This window comes from Pongo pygmaeus, chromosome 3, assembly GCF_028885625.2.
Source record: "Pongo pygmaeus isolate AG05252 chromosome 3, NHGRI_mPonPyg2-v2.0_pri, whole genome shotgun sequence".
NCBI classification, from domain to species: domain Eukaryota; kingdom Metazoa; phylum Chordata; class Mammalia; order Primates; family Hominidae; genus Pongo; species Pongo pygmaeus.
The window spans coordinates 88976061-88996876 of record NC_072376.2 but is presented as its reverse complement, the minus strand read 5'-3'; the positions used below and the strand labels follow the sequence as shown (position 1 = coordinate 88996876).

The 20816-nt window shown below is 41.0% G+C and overlaps 1 protein-coding gene and 1 long non-coding RNA gene across 8 annotated transcripts in view; one reads left to right on the top strand and one right to left on the bottom strand.

Annotated features, from left to right (window-relative positions):
• SHROOM3 (shroom family member 3) overlaps positions 1 to 20816 on the bottom strand; it is a 350049-nt gene that overhangs the window by 16461 nt on the left and 312772 nt on the right. For all 7 annotated transcript variants that reach the window (XM_054485820.2, XM_063663770.1, XM_063663772.1 and 4 more), the window contains 4 exons: positions 15190 to 15263; positions 8160 to 9059; positions 6416 to 6904; positions 3656 to 3806 (listed from right to left, as the gene is read on the bottom strand). In XM_054485820.2, coding sequence (XP_054341795.1) covers positions 3656 to 3806; positions 6416 to 6904; positions 8160 to 9059; positions 15190 to 15263 — 1614 coding nt within the window. The remainder of the gene's footprint in view (positions 1 to 3655; positions 3807 to 6415; positions 6905 to 8159; positions 9060 to 15189; positions 15264 to 20816) is intronic.
• Positions 1 to 20816, top strand: part of LOC134739442 (uncharacterized) — a 93398-nt gene that overhangs the window by 39014 nt on the left and 33568 nt on the right. Inside the window, exon 2 of the long non-coding RNA XR_010126074.1 lies at positions 4741 to 5292. This is a non-coding gene — a long non-coding RNA (uncharacterized LOC134739442). The remainder of the gene's footprint in view (positions 1 to 4740; positions 5293 to 20816) is intronic.

Here is a 20816-nt window from a genome sequence, read left to right as displayed (position 1 = left end):
CAGGCTGGAGTGCAGTGGCACGATCTCAGCTCACTACAACCTCTGCCTCCTGGGTTCAAGCAATTTTCCTGCCTCAGCCTTCCGAGTAGCTGGGATTACAGTTGTGCGCCAACACACCTGGCTAATTTTTTATATTTTTGGTAGAGACAGGGTTTCACTATATTGCTCAGGCTGGTCTCAAACTCCTGGGCTCCAGCAATCCTCCCGCCTTGGCCTCCCAAAGTGCTGGGATTACAGGTGTGAGCCACTGTGCCTGGCTTAAGCTTGGTGATTTTTTATTTAATCATGAGCCTTTGTTACATTCCAAAATACCAAACTACTTGAAGCACCCTTCTTTACCATACACATTCTATGCTTTTTCTTATCTTTCGGTTTCTCTTTATGCTTTTCCTTTTGTCTCAAATGCTCCTGACTCCCACCAATAACATTCTTCAATGCTGATCTCAGGTTTTATCTTCCTGGAGGAGGTAAAAATCTGACTCTACTCTCGAGTTAGGAACTGCTCCTTTGGGCTCCCCCAGTACAGGCCATGTATCTGTCCGAAGACCAATAACGTAGTACTAAAATAATCCACCTCCCTTGCCAGTCTAAAGTTCCAGGAGAGCAGATACAGTGTCTTATTCATGTTTGTATGCCCAAGCAGAGCACAGTGTCTGAAACAGAGAAGGCGTGTTCTCACTAAGCATCTATGAGCCTAACATTTCACACTCACAAAGTGATGCAAACCCTCAGGCCACTTACAGCCCTAGAAGAAAGGATTGAGGGAAGAAGGAACCAACGGAAATTCTAACTGGATGTGGAGGCCTCATTAACTAAATAGCCTTTTCTCATCTTTCTTTATCCCTGAAGAGCCAGATAAAAGCCCACAGGGCAAGTGGGTATCATCCCCCTGGTGCTGTGGGCAACATTTTCCACAGTGAAGAGAGAAAACAAATGTGAGCTGTTTTTCCTCCTAAGAGTCTGATTTAGGAAAGTGCCTAGGCTTGTTGGCAATAAGGCACCTTCTCACTGAACATCTTAACATGAAAGATACCAGATGCCATCAACATTTGCATATTTACATGACATCACCTTAAACACTTCTGTTAAGATATTATACGCTCTTACACCCTGCAGCTTAAAAAGCACATTAATATATATCAGTTAATTTGACCCCACAACTATTATGTGAGAGATCATTACCACTTCCATTTTATAAAGAAAAAAGGGTCAAGAAAGGTCAAACTAGTTGCTTAACTTCAAGATTTTTTTTCTTCTGAATTCTAACCCCATGATCTCCCATCCAAGTACTAACCAGGCCTGACCCTGGTCAGCTTCTGACATCAGATGTGTTCAGGATGGCAAGGCCATAGACTCTAACCCTACAACCTTTCCACAGTGGCCTCTGGATATTTTTCTTCAGTTAAATGGTAAGATCCAACTTGGGAGTTTTGCACTTTATAACTTCATGAAACAAATGTTTATTGAGCACGTGCTAGGTGCCAGGCCCTGGTTATGTGGCTGTGACATTTCCTCTCCCTAGGATCCCTTTCACCCTGAGTGGGGTTTTGTCTTCCTAAGCCCGTGACTCCCCCAAAAGGCATTCCAAATGACTCGAAACTCCTCAGTCCTCAAGTCACGGACACTGCTGTTCTCATATTTTTGGTTTAAAATGGGTTTTAACTGGTTTTAATCTCAAACTCTAGCTCTGGTTAGTTATACCCAGAGAACCTCCAGTTTAGCTCAGTTCCCAGGGCAGCAAGGTTTAAACGCAACTGACCTGGGAGCAATTTTTAGCAGGCTTTGGGGTCAGAAAGACAAGGTTAAATCAGACTTTAGCATCTATTAACTGTGTGACCCCAGCCCTTAAATTCTCTAATTCTGATTAGCATAAAATGTGGCAGTACAAGTGTCAGAGGAGTTTTGTGCAAGTAAGATAGTACAGCATTGTGTTGAAAAGGAAACCAAACATATAGCCGCCCACACTTGGAATGAAATACATGCTACCTAATGTTTCCCATGAGGATGAATTCTCTATTTCTTCATATTCTCAGTCTAAAAATACTTTTTGCCACATAATGCTTAGAGTGAGATGGTGATAATTGAAAGTGATGGGAAAACAATTAATTGGGTACACATGGACGTAAATATGGGAACAACAGACACTGGAGAATAAAAGAGGGGGCTGGAAGGAAAGGGGACAAAGGTTAAAAAACTACCTATTGGGTACTATGCTCACTACCTGGGTGATGCATACAATCATACAGCAAGCCTCAGGATCATGCAATATACCTTTGTAAGAAACCTGCCTATGCCCCGATTCTAAAATAAAAGTTAGAAAAAAAAACCACTTAAAAATTAAGATAGGGAGAAAAAGCAATGAGTATTTGCCACATTGCAACTGTAAAGCAGGTATGCCCACAGGCAGAAAATAGAATAACAAAAAATTGTGTAAAACGTTCAGTTAAAGATGCCATGGCAACGTGGTCATGTAAGGGTGTATACATAGCTCTCTCTTTGGGATAAATATAGACAGACCAAAAGCCAAGTGGTCTTATTTGCAATGAGGGGACCCGTTAAATGAAGTGCTCAGCAGTGCTGGGGTAGGTATATATCGGGTATACAATGACAAGTATGTAAATAGGAAAACTTTGGGCTAGCAGGGAGCTTGCTACTACAATGGTTGCATTAGCATGTTAGCCATGACCCAGAGGTGCTGCAAAGATCCCTCCTGTCCAATAACCCTCTGCTTCTAGGGTGTATATCCTGTGGTTTCATTCCAACAGACAAGACAGCTTGGGACACATTGTAGAGCAAATGAAATAAAATCACCCTAGAAAGTTTCTCCTGGAATCAGGATCACTGAAAACCACTTACACTCCAGGCTCAGCAAGAAGCAAGCAAGCTTTCCTTTGCGGCACGCATGTCTGAGCTGCATAGAGAGCTGCAAGCACAGCAGAAGGCAGCCCCTCTGGTGCTACAGAGAAAGTGGAAGGCGAGAACTTTCTCCCCTGCAGACACAGCCCAGTTTAGATCTCCATGGCATGTGGGAAGACAGCAGCAGCATCACGGTCATTTTTTAAGTGTCTTAACATTTGAAATCTCTGTAGGAGTATCAAATGCTAACAACTAGATTCCAGCACTGCACTTTCAAGCTATTCACGGAAGTCCCGCAAAGAGGGCTGGGGAAGATATAAAGGTTAATATTACTTTTTCTCAGAAGTTTCATTTAACAATTGGCCTCCTTCCCTAAAAAAAGTTTCTAGATTTTTAAATTTTCCTTTTGACCATGAAACAAGAAAATTACACACACCGTTGGCACTGGCCAACCAGCAGCTGAGAACAGTGTCAGGGTCCTGGCTTTTGATTAGGAGGCTAGGGACTTGGGTTCAAGTCCTGGCTATGAGACTTCTAATCATCCCTCTAAGCTTCACTTCTGTTATTTGTAAAAACAAAAAGGACAGTAGCTTACCTGCCCTGCCTACTCACAGAAAAGCTAAGAGGAAATTAGTTAAAGTGCCACGTAAATCCAAAGTCTAATGATTTTGGTGCAATCGGGTGATGCGACAGGTCCTTTCCCCACCTGCCTCAAGAGGCCCAGTCACCACGCTGATTACATGGACCTTGTCGATTTTTCTGAGGAAAGCAGAACAAGGGCATCCCATCCTCTATTTACCTTCTTTTCATTGACATCTGCCTGTTCCTCTTCCTCATTCACTTCTGCTGGCATCTCTTTGATTTTGTTCAGTAGCTCAGCCTTGGGAGCAGACACACTGTAGTAGGCAGGGCAGTTAACCAACGTGCTCACTGCTTCCTTGTCTTCATTCCTGGGCCAAAAAAGAGCACAAAGTACAGCCACACAAAGCACGCCAGAGGCTTTGTTTCACTGCAGATGTCAGTCCATTCAGAAGCACGTAACAATTCTATTTAATTTCTTTCCCAGAAATTAGGATAAACTAGTAACTGTTAACTAATGAGTGATTACTATGTACAGGGCTGTTGAAGCCAGGCAAACTTGGGATGGAAAACCACCAAAGGCAGCATTAGGGATGACAGCGGGTGTCAGCTGACTCTGGAGAAGACATTTAACCTCTCTGCTTTTGTGACTCATATAAGAACGATACTGACTCCTTATTTCAGAGAAAGGCAGTGTGGAACCATGACTCCATCAGTGTGAAAGTATTTTCAAGGTGCTGCACAAACCTCAGGTTTTAGATCAATTATTTCCTATACTCCTTTGGTTACATGTAATCTTTCCAGTGCCTACTATGCATTGTTGCTTGAACACACAAAAATTTTCCTTCTCAAGTGTGCCTGCTATCCCATATAATCCTGGGAAATCTGCAGTTTTCTGGTCCGCAGTGAACTAATACAAGATATAAAATCTACTCATTGATAATATAATAGGGATGTTTTAAGGCTGAAGAAAAAACTCAGAATTGAGAAACCTGCTATCTAGTGTTCTCTGTTTTACAACATCTGAGTTGCCTTTCAGCCTATAATTCATATCCTACCCACTGAATAAATGACTCTATGGAAGTACAGTTCTCTTGGAGAGGAACTTTATTCAATCTTGTGATATTATTTAACATCTAGCCCATCATTTTACTATGAAATAAGGAACCACACACACAAAAAATCATCTTTACTAGTTTCCTGCTTGATAACTGTCCCATAAGCAACAATGACCACATTTAATCCAGTTAATTGAAAGACAGAGAAAAGACTTTCTGATACATTTTTGTTTGTTTTTGTTTTCAGATATGTCCACCGCATTACAAATGGGTTTCTCTGGCATCTCACCAACCCTCACAATGGCTACTGGCCGTCTCATGCCCAACAGGACAATGCTTATTTCCACCAGGAGATGGCGCATGCTTTTTTTTTTTTTTTTTTTTTTTTTTAAATCCCCAGGAAGGTCTCCGTGCTGCAAAAGCTACATGACCATTCGGCTTCTAAACTGACGGAGCAAACATATATTTCCAGTGGTAATGCTAGGAAATACTTTGCTAAGGATGTTACTTTGGTCCTTCAGCCAGTGGTCAGAGAACAGAATGACCATACTGCAACCACCCATGGTGAACTGACTGGCACACCCACAAAAATCTTATCTTTGGGGTCCCCATAGTACCCAGTGGATTGCCTTGCACATTGTAGGTTTTCAGTATGTGTTTGCTAAAGACATGACCCTGGATAAATCACTTCACCTCAATTAGTCTGTTTCCCAAATCTGAAAATAAAAGCGGGGGAATGGACAAGGTGACAGTTAAGGCCTTGAATCAGAAGAGCCTCTGACAACGTGACAAATAGCTTGTAAGTATCACATAGCTCTTTCCTCTCTCTCTCCCCCACAAAATGAAACATGGTGTTCCTGTTAGCAATTTAGTTAGGATCCGTTGGAAATTTTTAAAATGCAATCCCAAATTTGGATAAAATGTTCTGTTTTTATTTAGTCTGGAAGCCACTAACTGCTGAGTCCCAGACTATCCACAAAGATTTCACTGAAAATTAAAGAGAAAATGAAAGCTACTCAATCTTTCTCATAGTAGTCTTTTAAGGAAATAAAGCATGCAAGAAAATACTGCAGTAACCCAGGAGAAATGAAAAGCATCAAAAGCACAGACTGCACACTGGGACACATGTTACATGGCTGGCTCAAGGAGCTTCAGAAGCAGAGGCTCACAGACTGGGCCAAACCAGACAGTGCGCCCCTACTCATACCTTTCCTGATTTTCAGGATTTGCGCCAACACCCACCCCCACCTTACTGCCTCAGAGGTAAGGGTCAGTGTAGTACATGAATCTATTTCTCTAGGCTCTCCTCCTTACAAAGCCCTTCCCCTCTCAGTCTTGGCAAGACGTTGGCCACGCTCACCACTTCCACTTGCTCCTTTCCCAGCACCGAGCTCTGGGGGCCTCTCTGCCAGAGCAGCTCTGATACAGAACGGGCAAGTACACCTTTGCTGAGCTGGGGGCACTGTATAATTGCTGGAGACAGGCACAGTCATGGGGCTGTGATGAAATCCAGGTGCCATCATTCACATGTTCAATGACCTTGGTGAGCATGGTCTTAATTCCTCTGTACTTCAGTTTCCTCATTTGTAAATGGAGATAAAATTGGTAGCCACTTCAGAAAGTTCTTGTGAAAATTAAATAATGCTGATATAAATAAATTAATACGATGTTTGACACACAGCGTTAACAATGGGTAGTAATGGCAATTATCATCATTATTACTATTACTTTCTTTGTTGTTGCATACCTGTCCCACATCCTTACTCCCAGAGCCATTCCTCCAAGACTGAGATAAAATGTCACTCTTGGTTCAGGAGCTGTGGCAGTAGGAAAACATCAGGCAACTAGTCCTAGACTTATCATCATCCCCATGGAAGGAGTTTGATTGTTAAGTCTCTCTGAGGACATCACCAGAGACTTACCTCTTGCCTTCACATCCTGAAGAGCTGACAGTTCTCTGTATGGCCTTCCTCTTTATGCTGTTTTCCTTCAGCAAGTTCACATCTCGGGGAAACAAACCTTCCATCAGGTCCATTGTTGTCTTCAGCCTGGAGTCTGGATCCAAAATGTCTGCTAGAGATTTGTCTTGGTGGACAATTTCCTTGGCCAAAGCCTCTGTTCTAATGTCTTCTGAACTCTTCTGAGGATCAGAACTGACTTTCTTTTCTAAACCCTGAGTTCCATTGACTGGATCATGGGTGAGGCTTTGAGTCTGGATGGATGCTGGCTGCCCACCAAGAGACCCAGCAAGTTGGGGGTGAACGCTCATGAAGGAGGGTGGTGTGGACTCAGCCTCTGAACCCTTGATAGAAGTTTGGAGTCTGGAAGCCAGTGTCTGACTACCTACCACATGGGCTGCACCCGGCACGTGCCTTTCCCTTGCAATTGTCACTTTAGAAAGTTTGTTGGAGCTGCCGGGGATATTAAAAAAAAAAAAAAAAAAAAGAGAGAGAGAGAGAAAGAGTGATAAGAGAAGGGTGATGATAAGAGGGTGGAGGAAGACTGAGGGAGAAGCTTTCCACATCAGGGCTGTAGCTTTCCACATCTTCCACATGTTACTGACAGAGCTAATGTTAAAGAATATGGCTTCTGATTATAAGTGGGTCTCCTGATACTGAACCCCCAAACTAAAAACATTTACCTACCTAGTCACAGGTCATGCTAGACACAAACATACATAGATATATACATAGGAGTAGGGTGAGACAGTCACATTTCTGAGATCAACCCCTTCTTTAGAAAACAACAGCACTCTAAAGGAGCTCCTGAGCCCAGCAGCTGGTCAGGAGGTTGTCATCTCCTGAGGAAGATGGACTAGGAATTCAGTTCTGGTGAATGTTGCTGTTAGATTCCAGAGATTTCTGAAAGGTCTAGGTTAACAGGGGGTAGTGGTAGTAAGTCACTCTTGCGGTGTTTAAAGAAAGCCACTCCAAAGGTGCTGTCAGGCAATGTGTTTTTTTGGTGTTTTGAGAGATTACTTGTTCTAGGAACTATGTGTTGGGGAATGCTTCTTTCTCATTCTCCTAGCTTCCAAGAGGTTTTCCCTAAACATTACCAACCTTGAGCCCTACTCTTTATTCCTCCCTATGGACATGGAGTGATTTTGGAAAGAGAAGCTGAGCATTCACATCCCAGTCTCTTCTCTTTCGAGACTGAGGCTGCCTCAAGGCTGTATATATTAATATCTATGTGTATTTGTGTGTCTAGCATGACCTTTGATGAGGTAGGTAAACCTGTTTAACTTGGGGGTTCAGTATCAAGAGACCCACTTAAAATCTGAAGCCATATTCTTTAATGTTAGCTCTGTCAGTAATAAAAGTGATGTTTTTGTCTTCTATATGCCCTCCTCTTTTGTCTTATTTCCTAACTGATTCAGAACTCAGCCAGGGAGGAGGGATTTACTTGAACCACCTGAGCCTATCCTGTCCCCAGAAGTGAAATGTACCCCTTGGGTTCCAGCTTTCATTTCTGCCACCCTGACTCCTCAGTCCCAATGACACTGGTCCAACTACCTCCTGAGGCAAACAGATGAACAGTGTCCTGAGCTGAGCTGTATGGAAATATCTCCATGCCAGGGGTCTTTTGTGGGCAGCAGAAGGACCTGGGCCACCTGGGGCATGACACTCTCCTGTTAGTGAGGGAAACCTGCCCAGTCTGCTCACTCACCTGAGGCGCGGCCCCTCGGGATCCTCACTGTCCAGCTGCGCCTCACACACAGTGTGGGGAGGAGGTGGAGGGAAGTCATCCATGCTATACACTGGGGTTTCCTGACTCGGTAGAGGAGGTGGCGGTGGGGGAGGAGGTGGCGGTGGGGGAGGAGGTTCAAATGTGGGGCTGGACGTGGCCTTGGGGTGCGGATCCCTCACAAACACTTCGTCTTCATAATCCTCGCGAGGTGGCGGGGAGTCCCGCAGGACGGACTCAGATATTCGGAGGGAGATCCTCCCTGGAGTGCTCAGGGCCCCAAGAGGTATGTCTGGGTCAGAAGTGCTGCATAAACTTGGAAGACTCTGCTGTTTTTGATAGTGCTTCAGGTTTACAAAATCAGAAGCTGAGGATTCCTCAGGAAGGCTGTCCTCTCTGGCTGCGTGGGCCCACTTTGCTCGAGAAGGAGGTGGCCACTGAGGCAACGAGACCCTCTTCCTCGTTCCCTCTTCTACCCCATGCTCTGGGCCATCACTCTCACAGCCTCTTGGACCGGGAGGCTGAGTCAGGGTGTGACCATTGCTTCTGTGGGTCATGGCAGGGGTGTAGGGCGGGAGAGGCTGTCGCCCTGTCTGACTGTCCTGTGAGCAGTAGCCAGAGGGAATGGCTGAAGGCAGAGGGGTGCCAAGTGGGGTCAGGGGTGCAGCCCTGGTGTCTGTGAGCTGCCCTTGCGTTCCTGCCAGTGGTGGCCTGGGGCAGGGTGTCCTGCTGGCTTGCCTCTGATGGCCCGGGGTTCCAGGACATTCACTAGGAACGGAGGAATCACCAATGGCTTTGCAGCCTGAACCACCCCAACAAGGGGTGAGATGGTGGAAGAGCAGCGGCATCTCTTCTTGGCTTCTTTCTGAACAACTGAGTGACCTGGAACGGCACACAGACAGGAGGGTTACAGCTCTGAAGAAAGGGGCAAACATGCAGCCCAATGCTCCTTACATAGATGAGAAAAGCATTTAAGAGGAAGGAGGACCTCCTTTCCTTCCCCCCAGAAACTGCACAGTCTTCCCTGGCTGCTCACAGGAAGACCCAAGTTAAACCAGTACTAGGCAGGCATAAATTCCTACAGGAAAATGTCACATGGAATGACTGGGTTCACAAGGCATTTTCTTTTATTAACCCTCTCACCGCCCCCACATCCTGTACACACCATGCAACATAAGGCAGCTTTTGAGGACAGGCTTCGGGATATAAAAACAAACAGTACATTTCTTCAGCCCCTTTTAGGACTACTTCAGGAAATAGCTCCCAGCTCTGGGGAAAAATAATGCTGCTGCCTTCTCTCCCAGTGCGATCCCCACGGGGGAAGTCTGTTTTGAAAGCATTTGCATGGGCTGCTGAATTTGAAGGTTTTATTTACAACTTTTGCTTACTCTCCTAGTGTTTTCATTTCATCTGATGAAAAACAAAAAGGAGGGGAAGAGTCTCACCTAAGGAGCTAATAAGCAGTTACCTCTGGAGAAAGAGGCTGGCAATAATAAGCAAATATAGTACATGGTGATTTAAACAACTATACTCTAGACTCCAAGGAAAAACCCAACAATTAGCAAAACTTTTGTTACTGTGTTCTAAAGGAGAAAAATCCACAAAACAAAACAAAGAAAAAAGCGTCCGTGGCACTGCCTGCTATGCAAAAGTTAATGTGAGGATAAAAAGCTCTCCAGCAAACCCACTGGGATTTGTACATTCCCTATCTGCAGTTCCCTGACTGGCTATGTGAGTGAATCTGGAGTGCAGATGGCACATTTCATCTCACAGATCTGATTCCTCTGAGGGAGTACTGACTCAGTCCCACATCAGAGCAATAGTACAGGACTCGCCACAAGATCATCCAAGTGCCAGGCAAGCAGAATGCAGCATGTGGTGGAAGAAGATGGCAAAGAACCAAATTAGCTCTTCTCATGCCTTTATTTTTCCTTTATTATACACATAGATGCAGATGATAGAATAAAGGGCCCACCTCTCTCTCTGATGTAACCCCTCCCTTCCCATGACCGGTCCCTTTCATTCAGACATGGTTTCTTTACCAGGAACCTCTCCATAGAGAAGTGTAGCTGCTCTGCACTTCCTGGTGGCTTCCCGCTGAGGATGCGCTTCACTTCTGTCTCATCCATCCTGGCATCCCCAGTACCTGCCACCAAGTACCCCCTCAGCAAGTGTCTGTTGAACAGTGATGTCTCCTTTGCCCAGCTGCTCTCCAGACTGTAGCATACAAACTGTTTTTAAACCCAGCATCCTTTAACAGGACGTGGAGTCAGCTGAAATCTGATGTTTTAATGACTAATTCAGATGCCTTTATTTTATTATATCTTGAGGCTTTTCTAAAGGGGGAGACATCACTAAAACATACAATAATATAGCACTTATCCTTTAAAGATCCAGCCCAATAGACTTTTATATGATGTTTTTAGTTTGTGTGACCTTAGTTTACACAAACTATACTAAAGTGGCATTTTTTTTTGAAGATAATATCAGTGGTAAATGCTTAGCTTGGTTGAGAATGCTTCTCCATGGTGATTACTTTGTGTTTTTGGGAATGAAGTTTGGGATAAAAAAAGACTTTGTTCAAGTCCCTTTTATAATAGAGTGTGAGAGGCTCACCCAGAGTCTGCTGATATGTATCCAGGAATCCTACTATTCAAGAATGGATTTTGAGAGCAGTTAGTCTCACCTTTGTTTTGTTTTGCTTAAAAAAAAAAAAACAGCACTTTAAAAAAATTGTGGTTTAAAAAAAACATAAAATTTCATCTTAACCATTTTTAAGTTCAGCAGTGTTAATATGTTCACACTGTTGTGAAACAGATCTCCAGAACTTTCACAACTTGCAAACCTAAAACTATGTACCCACTAAATAATAAGTGCCCATTTCCCCCTCCTACTAACCCCTGGAAATCACTATTTTACTTTGTGTTTTGTGTGAATTTGACTACTTTAAGTACTTCATACAAGTGAAATTATACAGTATGTCTTTTTGTGACTGGCTTATATTTCACTTCACGTAATGTCATGTTGAAGCATGTGGCACAATTTCCTTTTTTAAGGCTGAGTAATATTCCACTGTATGGCTATACCACATTTTGTTTATCCAATCATCTGTCATGAGTAGACATTTGGGTTGTTTCTACCTCTTGGCTATTGTGAATAGTAAATACTGCTGCTATGAACATGGGTGTGCAATATATCTCTTGGAGACCCTGCTTTCACTTTTTTTGGACATATACTCACAAGTGGCATTGCCAGATCATATGGTAGTTCTATTTGTAATGTTCTGAGACCTCCATGCTGTTTTTCATACGGCTGTACCATTTTACATTCCCACTAACAGTGTGCAGGGTTTCTAATTTCCCCATATCCTCACCAACACTTGTTGTTTTTCGTTTTTTTAATTGCAGCCATTCTAATGTGTGTGAGGTAAACATCTCATTGTGGTTTTGAGTTCTCTGATGATTAGTGGTGTTTAGCATCTTTTCAATGCTTGTTGGCCATGTGTCTGCCATCTTTGGAGAAATGTCTATTTAAGTCTTTTGCCCATTTTTATACGGACAAGTAAATTTTTATGTTTGAAATTAACAAGTGAATGTCTGAATTTAGTTGGATTGGTATCCTCTAGTGTTTTTCTTTAAAATGGAGATAAAAAGAGTGGAGAATGTTTGAAAATAGAAAAGAAGTATATAATAATGACAACTATTGTCTCTTTGTGACCCATGAAGGCATCAAACTCTCATAAAACTTGAACGGTGCAAAATCTCTATTTTTCTATAAATTAGAACATTTTATGTTTTTTAAAAAACACTAATGTAAAGTCTGAATGTATTCAGGGAGAATTATGTCATCATGGAGGAAAACTGACTGATCCTAATAAGCATCCATGGAGAACAGAGGGCACATTCCTCCAAATTCCACCTTCCAAATTATTTTGACATTTCAATATTGTCCAGTTGATGTGACTCTTGTCTTCGTACTATGATTAACAGAGTGACTATGATAAAAGACCATGCAAGCCTTTAGAAAGAAGACAGTGTTATACTTTCTTGTGTCTTCTTGGTTGTGATGGTCAGAAAAATATACTGCAAGCAGAATTTTTAGTACTCAAAATTCATAGCATAAGATCTGTGATCAAGTCCCTCCCATGTTTTCCTGTCGGCTGCACTTTCCATGCCTATGCTTTTCCCCAGGACAGCTGAGAATTACATGTCCTGAAATTATCAATATCCTTTTCAGCAAGCACTAGGCATGCAGCTGCACCTATGCTAATGTCAACTGCTGAAGAACAGGACAAGCATTTCAGTTATTCAGTGGTATGCGATGCTTGTCATATTTATTCTTTTGGCATTTTCACAGCTCAGAAAGTTTTCTTGTTTTTTTAACACAGAACTAATTTTGTTGAGGAAGATTTCCCCCTCCCCACAAAATTGCTACCTGTGTTTCTCAGATTGTCGATATTGCCACTGAGCCAACCAGCAGCCCCCTCACCTGTCACCTTCAATTATTTTTTTCCTTTCCAACTTTTATTTTAGGTTCAAGGAGTATATGTACAGGTTTGTTACATGGGTAAATTGCATGTCACTGGGGTTTGATGTAAAGATAATTTTGTCACCCAGGTAAGCATAGTACCTGATAGGTAGTTTTTTCAATCCTCACCTTCCTCCCACTCTCTGCCTTCAAATAGGCACCAGTGTCTATTGTTCCCTTCTTTGTGTCCATGTGTACTTAATGTTTAGCTTCCACTTGTAAGTGAGAACATGCAGTATTTGTTTTTTGGTTCCTGTGTTCATTTGCTTAGGATAATGGCCTTCAGCTCCATCCATGTTGCTGCAAAGGACATGATCTTGTTCTTTTTTACCTTTGCCCATTTTTAAATAGGGTTATTTGATTGTTTGTTGTTTAGTCCCGCCTTTGATTTCAGACCAATTTTCTTTAGCAGTACTCTAGTTTATTGTTAGTTTTCCCTTGTCTCTAGCTTTTAATTAATGCACCCAAACTAACCAAAGTCCTCAACCTCACCTTGAATACTTTCTTCCTTGTCAACACAGCTATAGGAGCAAGAGCATATAAATGTAGAAGGCTGATCTTGCCTAGAAAGCAGGTAATTAATACCTACGTCCTGACCATGTTGGCTGCTTCTACTTGACAGAATTAGGTTGTGTTATTAAGAAGGTGAATGTAGAAACAATGATTGAATGACATATAAGAAAAATTAAGGAAATGGCTTAAAAACATAGAAAGGAGTAGGTAGGGTGTAGGTGTATTATCATTAGTAATAATAGATTATAGTAGATAACTCTGTAATGCTGTATTAAAACTACATACAGAGTACATGGTTCAGAGAATACCCTTTCTGAAAATTTCTACTTATTAAGTCCCATGTGAACAGTTCAAAATTTTAAATTCTAAAAAAGTGCTCATTATACTTTTCTACCTAGGATATATGATTTTGATGGCATTTTAAAAAAATGACTTTCTTTGTTTTTATTATTATACTTTAAGTTTTAATGTACATGTGCACAATGTGCAGGTTAGTTACATATGTATACATGTGTCATGCTGGTGTGCTGCACCCATTAACTCGTCATTTAGCATTAGGTATATCTCCTAAAGCTATCCCTCCCCCCTCCCCCACCCCACAACAGTCCCCAGAGTGTGATGTTCCCCTTCCTGTGTCCATGTGTTCTCATTGTTCAATTCCCACCTATGAGTGAGAATATGCGCTGTTTGGTTTTTTGTTCTTGGCGATAGTTTACTGAGAATGATGATTTCCAATTTCATCCATGTCCCTACAAAGGACATGAACTCATCATTTTTTATGGCTGCATAGTATTCCATGGTGTATATGTGCCACATTTTCTTAATCCAGTCTATCATTGTTGGACATTTGGGTAAAAAAATGTCTAATCCAAAGTCAAAAAATAAATAAATAAAAGTTAATATCATTTGTAAAGAAAAGGGGTAGAACACAGAAAAGAACAAGGGAAAGAAAAATACCAACACAGAAGTGAACAGCGTGTGAGTCCATGTGTCTTCCGCTTTCAGCATAACTCCCTGGTCCCGCTTCCCACCCAAACCTCCCTCGCCAGGGAACACTTGTCTTCTCCAAATATCACATTTTCATGTAACACCCTAAAGTATAAGTACCAATGCTTTAAAAAAGATTAAACATCACTGCAATAATCAATAACAATAGAGATTACTTCTAGGCAATTTTAGCTTCTATTGATTCTGAGTGTCATACAGACAAATAGAAATGAAACTGGATAGACATAAGAGAAACAGAGGAAATGGTTCAAATATTGCATTAGGAAAAAGGAAAATGTAACAAGAAAAATAAGACAATAAATATTTTTCTCTTACAAAAAAAAAATGAGTTTCCTCTGTTTTCCATCCCCACATGTATAAAATTATGATTTTGAGCTTTATTTTTCACCTCCGATGCTTACAGTTTGCCTTCCTCTGTGAAGCTGTTCATGAAATGTCCATTCTTCCCTAGCACTGTGGTCACCAGATGTGATGCTCTGCACACAGAGCTGGATGAGATCAGCCACACAGGAGGCCCCATTTGTGAGAGCCATGGGGCACGCTCAAGAAAAGCACTTCCATTAATTATTCTGTTGTCAAACTGGTTAGCCAAATCAACCTTGTCCTCAATAGCACATGTTCAAAACCTATTTTGAACAAGTGTCATTCTTAAAGAAAATCATTTCTAAATGGAAAATAAAAAGTTCTCCATGCTAAATGATGAGTTAATGGGTGCAGCACACCAACATGGCACATGTATACATATATAACAAACCTGCACGTTGTGCACATGTACCCTAAAACTTAAAGGATAATAATAATAAAACTAAAAAAAATTTTAAAAAAGTTCTCCATGGCCTAGACAAATCAAAAAAGCATGTGACACTATATGATATCACATTTCAATTTCTTGTAGAAAGGAACAAGAGTAATTTAACACCAGCAGCATTCATATGCGGAGAGCATCATAAGTACATGTACATACCTAGATCCAGGACCAGCCAAATAACATGGATCCTTCACAAGACCAAAGCCATTGTCTTGCCCCAAAAGCACATCCTTGAAACACAAGAAAGGCACAGCATTACTGCCAATAAACAGGTGTTTAAATTTACCAAGGTGGGTGGAGGTAAAAAGGAGAAGGAACACCTATTTACTGGCAACCTACTATTGTCAGGCCACGTGGTGGCACTCTTACATAATCCCATGGCATCGATGCAGGAGATAAGCCGAAGATTAAAAAAAAAAAAAAAGGCAGAGTCAGAATTTGAACTTCAGTCTGTCTCACCAGGTGCCTCCTCTAACAAGGATGTTTCCTAACTAAGAGAAGTCTCCTAACGATTATCTCTGGAGTTCAAAACAACTGCTAAACTTGAAATAGGATAACGAAGACAATGAATTCAATGGGCCAAACTTTTCAAATGGCAATAGGGAAATATGAGAAATGACAGGAAAGGATAGTCTATTACATTTTGCAAAAATCTCAAATGTTCTTAGTTACAATTAGTGAAGATATGAATTTGGATTGTAATCGGGTTGCAATAAATTCTAGGAAAAAGTTCACTCACATGTGAGATCAATAACTCTGGGGCCTTTTCAGGGGTAGTTGTTTTTGTTTTAATGAGGGTATATACTGGAGTCCTGAAAAGGTTGTCAGTTTTTGACAGTATACAATTTGGTCCCTGTGACCAGGTCCATGATGGAGATGATGATGTTGCCATTGATGATAATATATTCAACTCCCAATTATTTATGACAGGAGACAGGCAAAAACCAGAAAAATTAAATCCATATATAATCTCTAACTTAATTTCAGTAATTTATTTTGCCATTTAACCCTGCCCAATGGATTAACTGCTCTTCACCCCGTTCCTCATTGTTTTTGTTCAGTGGTTGAGAAACTAATAAGCAATGGAAAGGGTCAAAGGTGGGAGCAGGCAGAAGAAACAAACCCCTGAACATTATTAATAATTGCAGCCACCAGTACTGGGTATTTACTGTGTGCCAGACACTCTGCTAAGTACCTTGCACCAACAAATTATATGCCTGGAATATTAGGCACTTGACTTTTTTTTTTTGTAACTTAATCTTTATAACAATTGGAAGCAGGGTATGTAATTGCAGCTCAGCGAGGTGACATATCTTGCCCACAGTTAAGTAAGTAGAGAAACTATGATTCAAGCCATGATCTCTTCAAAGCCCAAGGTCTTGCCATGTTATCTTTATAGGTTGAATGGCAGCTGGGCTGGATGTAATCAGACTTGAATGGCTTGAGAAAAATGAATTCCATGTGTTCTGATTCACTCAAATATCATTGTAGGGAATGAGAATTCCTGCTCTCCATGAAATTTATGGTCCTTTAAAAGTCTTTTCCCACTACTTTTCCCTATGTTGACAAGAATGTGCCACTTTGCCAATAATTAATTGGAAAAGCCTAGGTCCCATGTGAGCGCCTAACGCAGTAAAGTATAAATATGTATTCATATCCTATTACATCCTTTGCATTTCATTTTGACAATGAATATAACTTCTGTATTCACATGATTTGGCCCATAGAATATCAAGCTTAAACTATTTATGTGGATGTGGATAAAACAAAGGAATTAGACCCAGTAATAAACTATTGAGAGAATTCTCTGAATCTTCTATCAATCAAAATACCACTTGACAAAGAAAAATATCTTCCCAATCTGATATAAGCCCAAGGAAGATAAATTCCTGCTGCATTTCTTGCTTTAATTTGAGCATATATTCACTGTCAAGACTTAATTTTCTATAAATTGGTAAGAAGTACAAAGTACTTATTATGGCAATTACAGGAAAAAAAAAACAGTGGCTATGGGAAAAATACTAGGCATAGAATTATACCAACTTGTTAAGTGTCTAATTTGTTATTTATCTCAAAATTGACTTAAAAATACACCAGTTCTTAGCATACTTAATAATGTAAATCGGTCAGGCGCGGTGGCTCACGCCTGTGATCCCAGCACTTTGAGAGGCCGAGACAGGCGGATCACAAGGTCAGGAGATCGAGATCATCCTGGCTAATGTGGTGAAACCCCGTCTCTACCAAAAGTACAAAAAAAATTACCCCAGCATGGTGGCGGACGCCTGTAGTCCCAGCTACTCGGGAGGCTGAGGCAGGAGAATGGCATGAACCCAGGAGGCAAAGTTTGCAGTGAGCCGAGATTGCGCCACTGCACTCCAGCCTGGGTGACTGAGCGAGACTCTGTCTCAAAATAATAATAATAATAATAATAATAATAATAATAATAATAATGTAAATCTAAAGTCTACTGAATCTCAGTCCTCTTGTTTTGGGTTCCAAGTTAGTTATCTCAATATCTCTGTCACTGATGAAATGCGAAGACAACAATATTCACCTACTTTAGAATATTTCAAGTAACTACTAAAAATAACTAGAAATCTTTATGAAAAATCTGATGTGAAAAATACAGTCATGTGTCACTTAACAACAGGGATATGTTCTGAGAAATGCATCATTAGGCAATTTTGTCCTTGTGCAAACATTATAGAGTGTGCTTACAGAAACTAGATGACATAGACTACTACATCCCTAGGCTATATGGTATAGGCCTATTGCTCCTAGGCTGCAAACCTGTACAGCATATTACTGTACTGAATACCGTAGGCAGTTGCAACACAATGATATGTATTTTTGTATCTAAACATGGAGAAGGTACAGTAAAAGTAAGGTATTACAATCTTATGGGACCACTGTCGCATATGTGGTCCATCCTTGACCATTATATGATGCATGACTGAAATAGTAATCAATAAATGTTAAAATGAAATAAATTCATTGGCTGATATTTTCAGATATAGAACATTTAACTCTTGCTTCTGTTTCCCCTTTTTATTCAAGGAGATGGCATGGTATAGTGACTTAAAGACTCTGCAGTCAGACAGTATGGGGTGAAAACCTCACTCTACTACCTTGGGCAAATTTTGTACCCTCTTGGTGACTTGGTTCATTCTTCTGCAACTTAGAGATAATAATAGTATTTACCTCATTGCACAGATGTGAGGACTAATTTTATTTTATTTTATTTTTTGAGACAGAGTCTTGCTCTGTTGCCCAGGCTGGAGGGCAGTGGCACGATCTCAGCTCACTGCAACCTCTGCCTCCTGAGTTCAAGCTATTCTCATGCCTCAGTCTCCCAAGTAGCTGGGACTACAGATGCACACCACCATGCCTAGCTAATTTTTGTATTTTTAGTAGAGATGGGTTTTTGCCATGTTGGCCAGGCTGATCTCGAACTCCTGGCCTCAAGCAATCTAGCCACCTCGGCCTCCCAAGGTGCTGGGATTACAGGTGTGCACCACTGCACCCAGCCAAGACTAATTTTATACTTATAAAACACAGTACAATGACTGGCACACAGCAAAAATTTGATTATTGTTAGCTATTTGTATCTTCACATTTTGTGGAAAGTCAATTCTATTTTGTATAAGCTTAAATGCGTGCTTGTGGAAAGGTGCTAAAAAAGACTTACAAGTTGCATTCCACAGAATCAAGCCTATATCCAATACTGTGGTTCCATGCATTGAGCAATTTCCTCAGCAATTCAGTAATGTTTGTCACACTATCTCATAGTAATTATGTTACACATCAGACATGAAGGTCCCTGAAAATACTGTGAGAACCAGAGAAGTCTCTAACTTAGCATCCGGGGGAAATATCCCCACCAGTAATATTATTTCTCCAAGGGTTTCTCTTTATAGGCTATACTATATTTTAAATCTATGCAATGAACAGATATACATTTCTGTCTCTAAGGCAGAAATGTTGGATATCTTTCTGTAGCTTTGCAGGTCCTACCCACTTTTAACAGGTTAACTTTTCCAAGGTCTCACAGAAAGAAAGTGGAAACAGGCAAGAGTCTGATGTGCACTTAAGCTCCATCACCAATATCTATTTGTTCTGCAATGAAAAGGAATTAAAGGAGAGGAAAATAGAAGGTTGCATGTTTCAGAGAGGATTTCAAGCTGGCTGAGGAGAGGCCAGACCTGCCAAATATATGAGAAGGTCTTAGGCTATAAGTAGTTCAAAATGGTAGCCTCCTGCAGTCATTATTTCAGGCCAGAGATGGATCAATTGTCACATAGAGAGGAACTGATTTCCATGATGACTTTGTTTTTGGAGGCAGAAAGGCCCCCCTAATGAGAATTTTGAAAAAGAGCTAAATCCTTGTCAAAAACTTGTAAAATCCTGGCCTATCAGCATCTGACTGGTAAGAGCAAGCAGCATTTGTTGGAGATAGCATCAACTAAGCCAGCAGCAGAAACACACTCCACATTTTGGTTTTAACTCAGGCAGACAGTCTCTACAAGTTCACTTAACTTGTCAGAATTCTCTAAAGCAAGGACGAGAAAAATGATTGATTAACAAACCTTCCCAAAAGCTTACTGATAATGTTCTTGAAATTTATTCAATAAGAAAAATATATATATAATAACCACAATAGTTATGTGGTGAGAGTAACTTGGTTTTATTTTTTACTCATCATAACTACAAATAAGGCAGATGATAAAGAGGATGCAAGGAGCAGACCGCCTTGCCACGAGATGCTTCTCCAGTCAGCTAAGGTCTGGCTGCTGTGCAGGAGACCAGGAGAGGAAGGAAGCTCAAGAATGCAGTCCTGGCACAGTGACAATATAAGAGACGATGCATTGTTCAGAAATTTCAGAATTTGTTGGAGCAAAGCAGTACAAAAGAAGTATTTCATTTGGAAATATTTCCCCCTCTGCCTGCATATTCCCCAAATTAAATAACATCTAAATATGGCATTCCCTTTATGAAAAGGGTGCCCAAGTACTGTTTTGTATTCACTTGTCTTTCTAAAATGTTTTCCAAATAATACAAAGTATTTAATTGGGATTTGGAGGAATCTCTTCACTTCTCCCAACACCCATGTTTTAGCTTTATTTCTTAATCAACCAGGCTTAAGAAATATTTGGGGGAAAAGATAAAATAACATTCATAGCCATCCAACCAACCTCTAAGACAAAATAACAATACCTAATGGGGAATAAACAATAATGATTTGGTTTTAACCTAAGCGTTTTTATTTTCTTTAAAACACGGGGAGAGAAAGGAAGGTGTCTAGACTGCTAATGCAGTTAAATTGCTAAAATCCATCAAGCTAAATGAAATTGTGTGTTACATATATGGATTTTAAATGTGTGTTAGTGGTAGGATAGGGAGTGAGAATTAGCTCTGTTCATTCTGAAGGAAGGAAAAGGCTACTGAAGGCTTATGGGAGGTTGCCTCTACATTTGTCGGGGGTTTATACTGGGAGAAAATATTTCTGTACAATTCTAAACAGAAAACATCTGGGAGGGGACAGTATTTTCTCTCAGAAGAAGGAAACAGGCAAGAGAGTCTGATGTGCACTTAAGCTCCATCACTAGTATCTATTGTTATGCAATGAAGAGGAATTAAAGGAGAAGAAAACAGAAGGTTGCATGTTTCAGAGAGGATTTCAAGCTGGCTGGAGAGAGGCCAGACCTGCCAAATATATGAGAAAGTCTCAGGCTACAAGTAGTTCAAAATGGTAGCCTCCTGCAGTCATTATTTCAGGCCAGAGA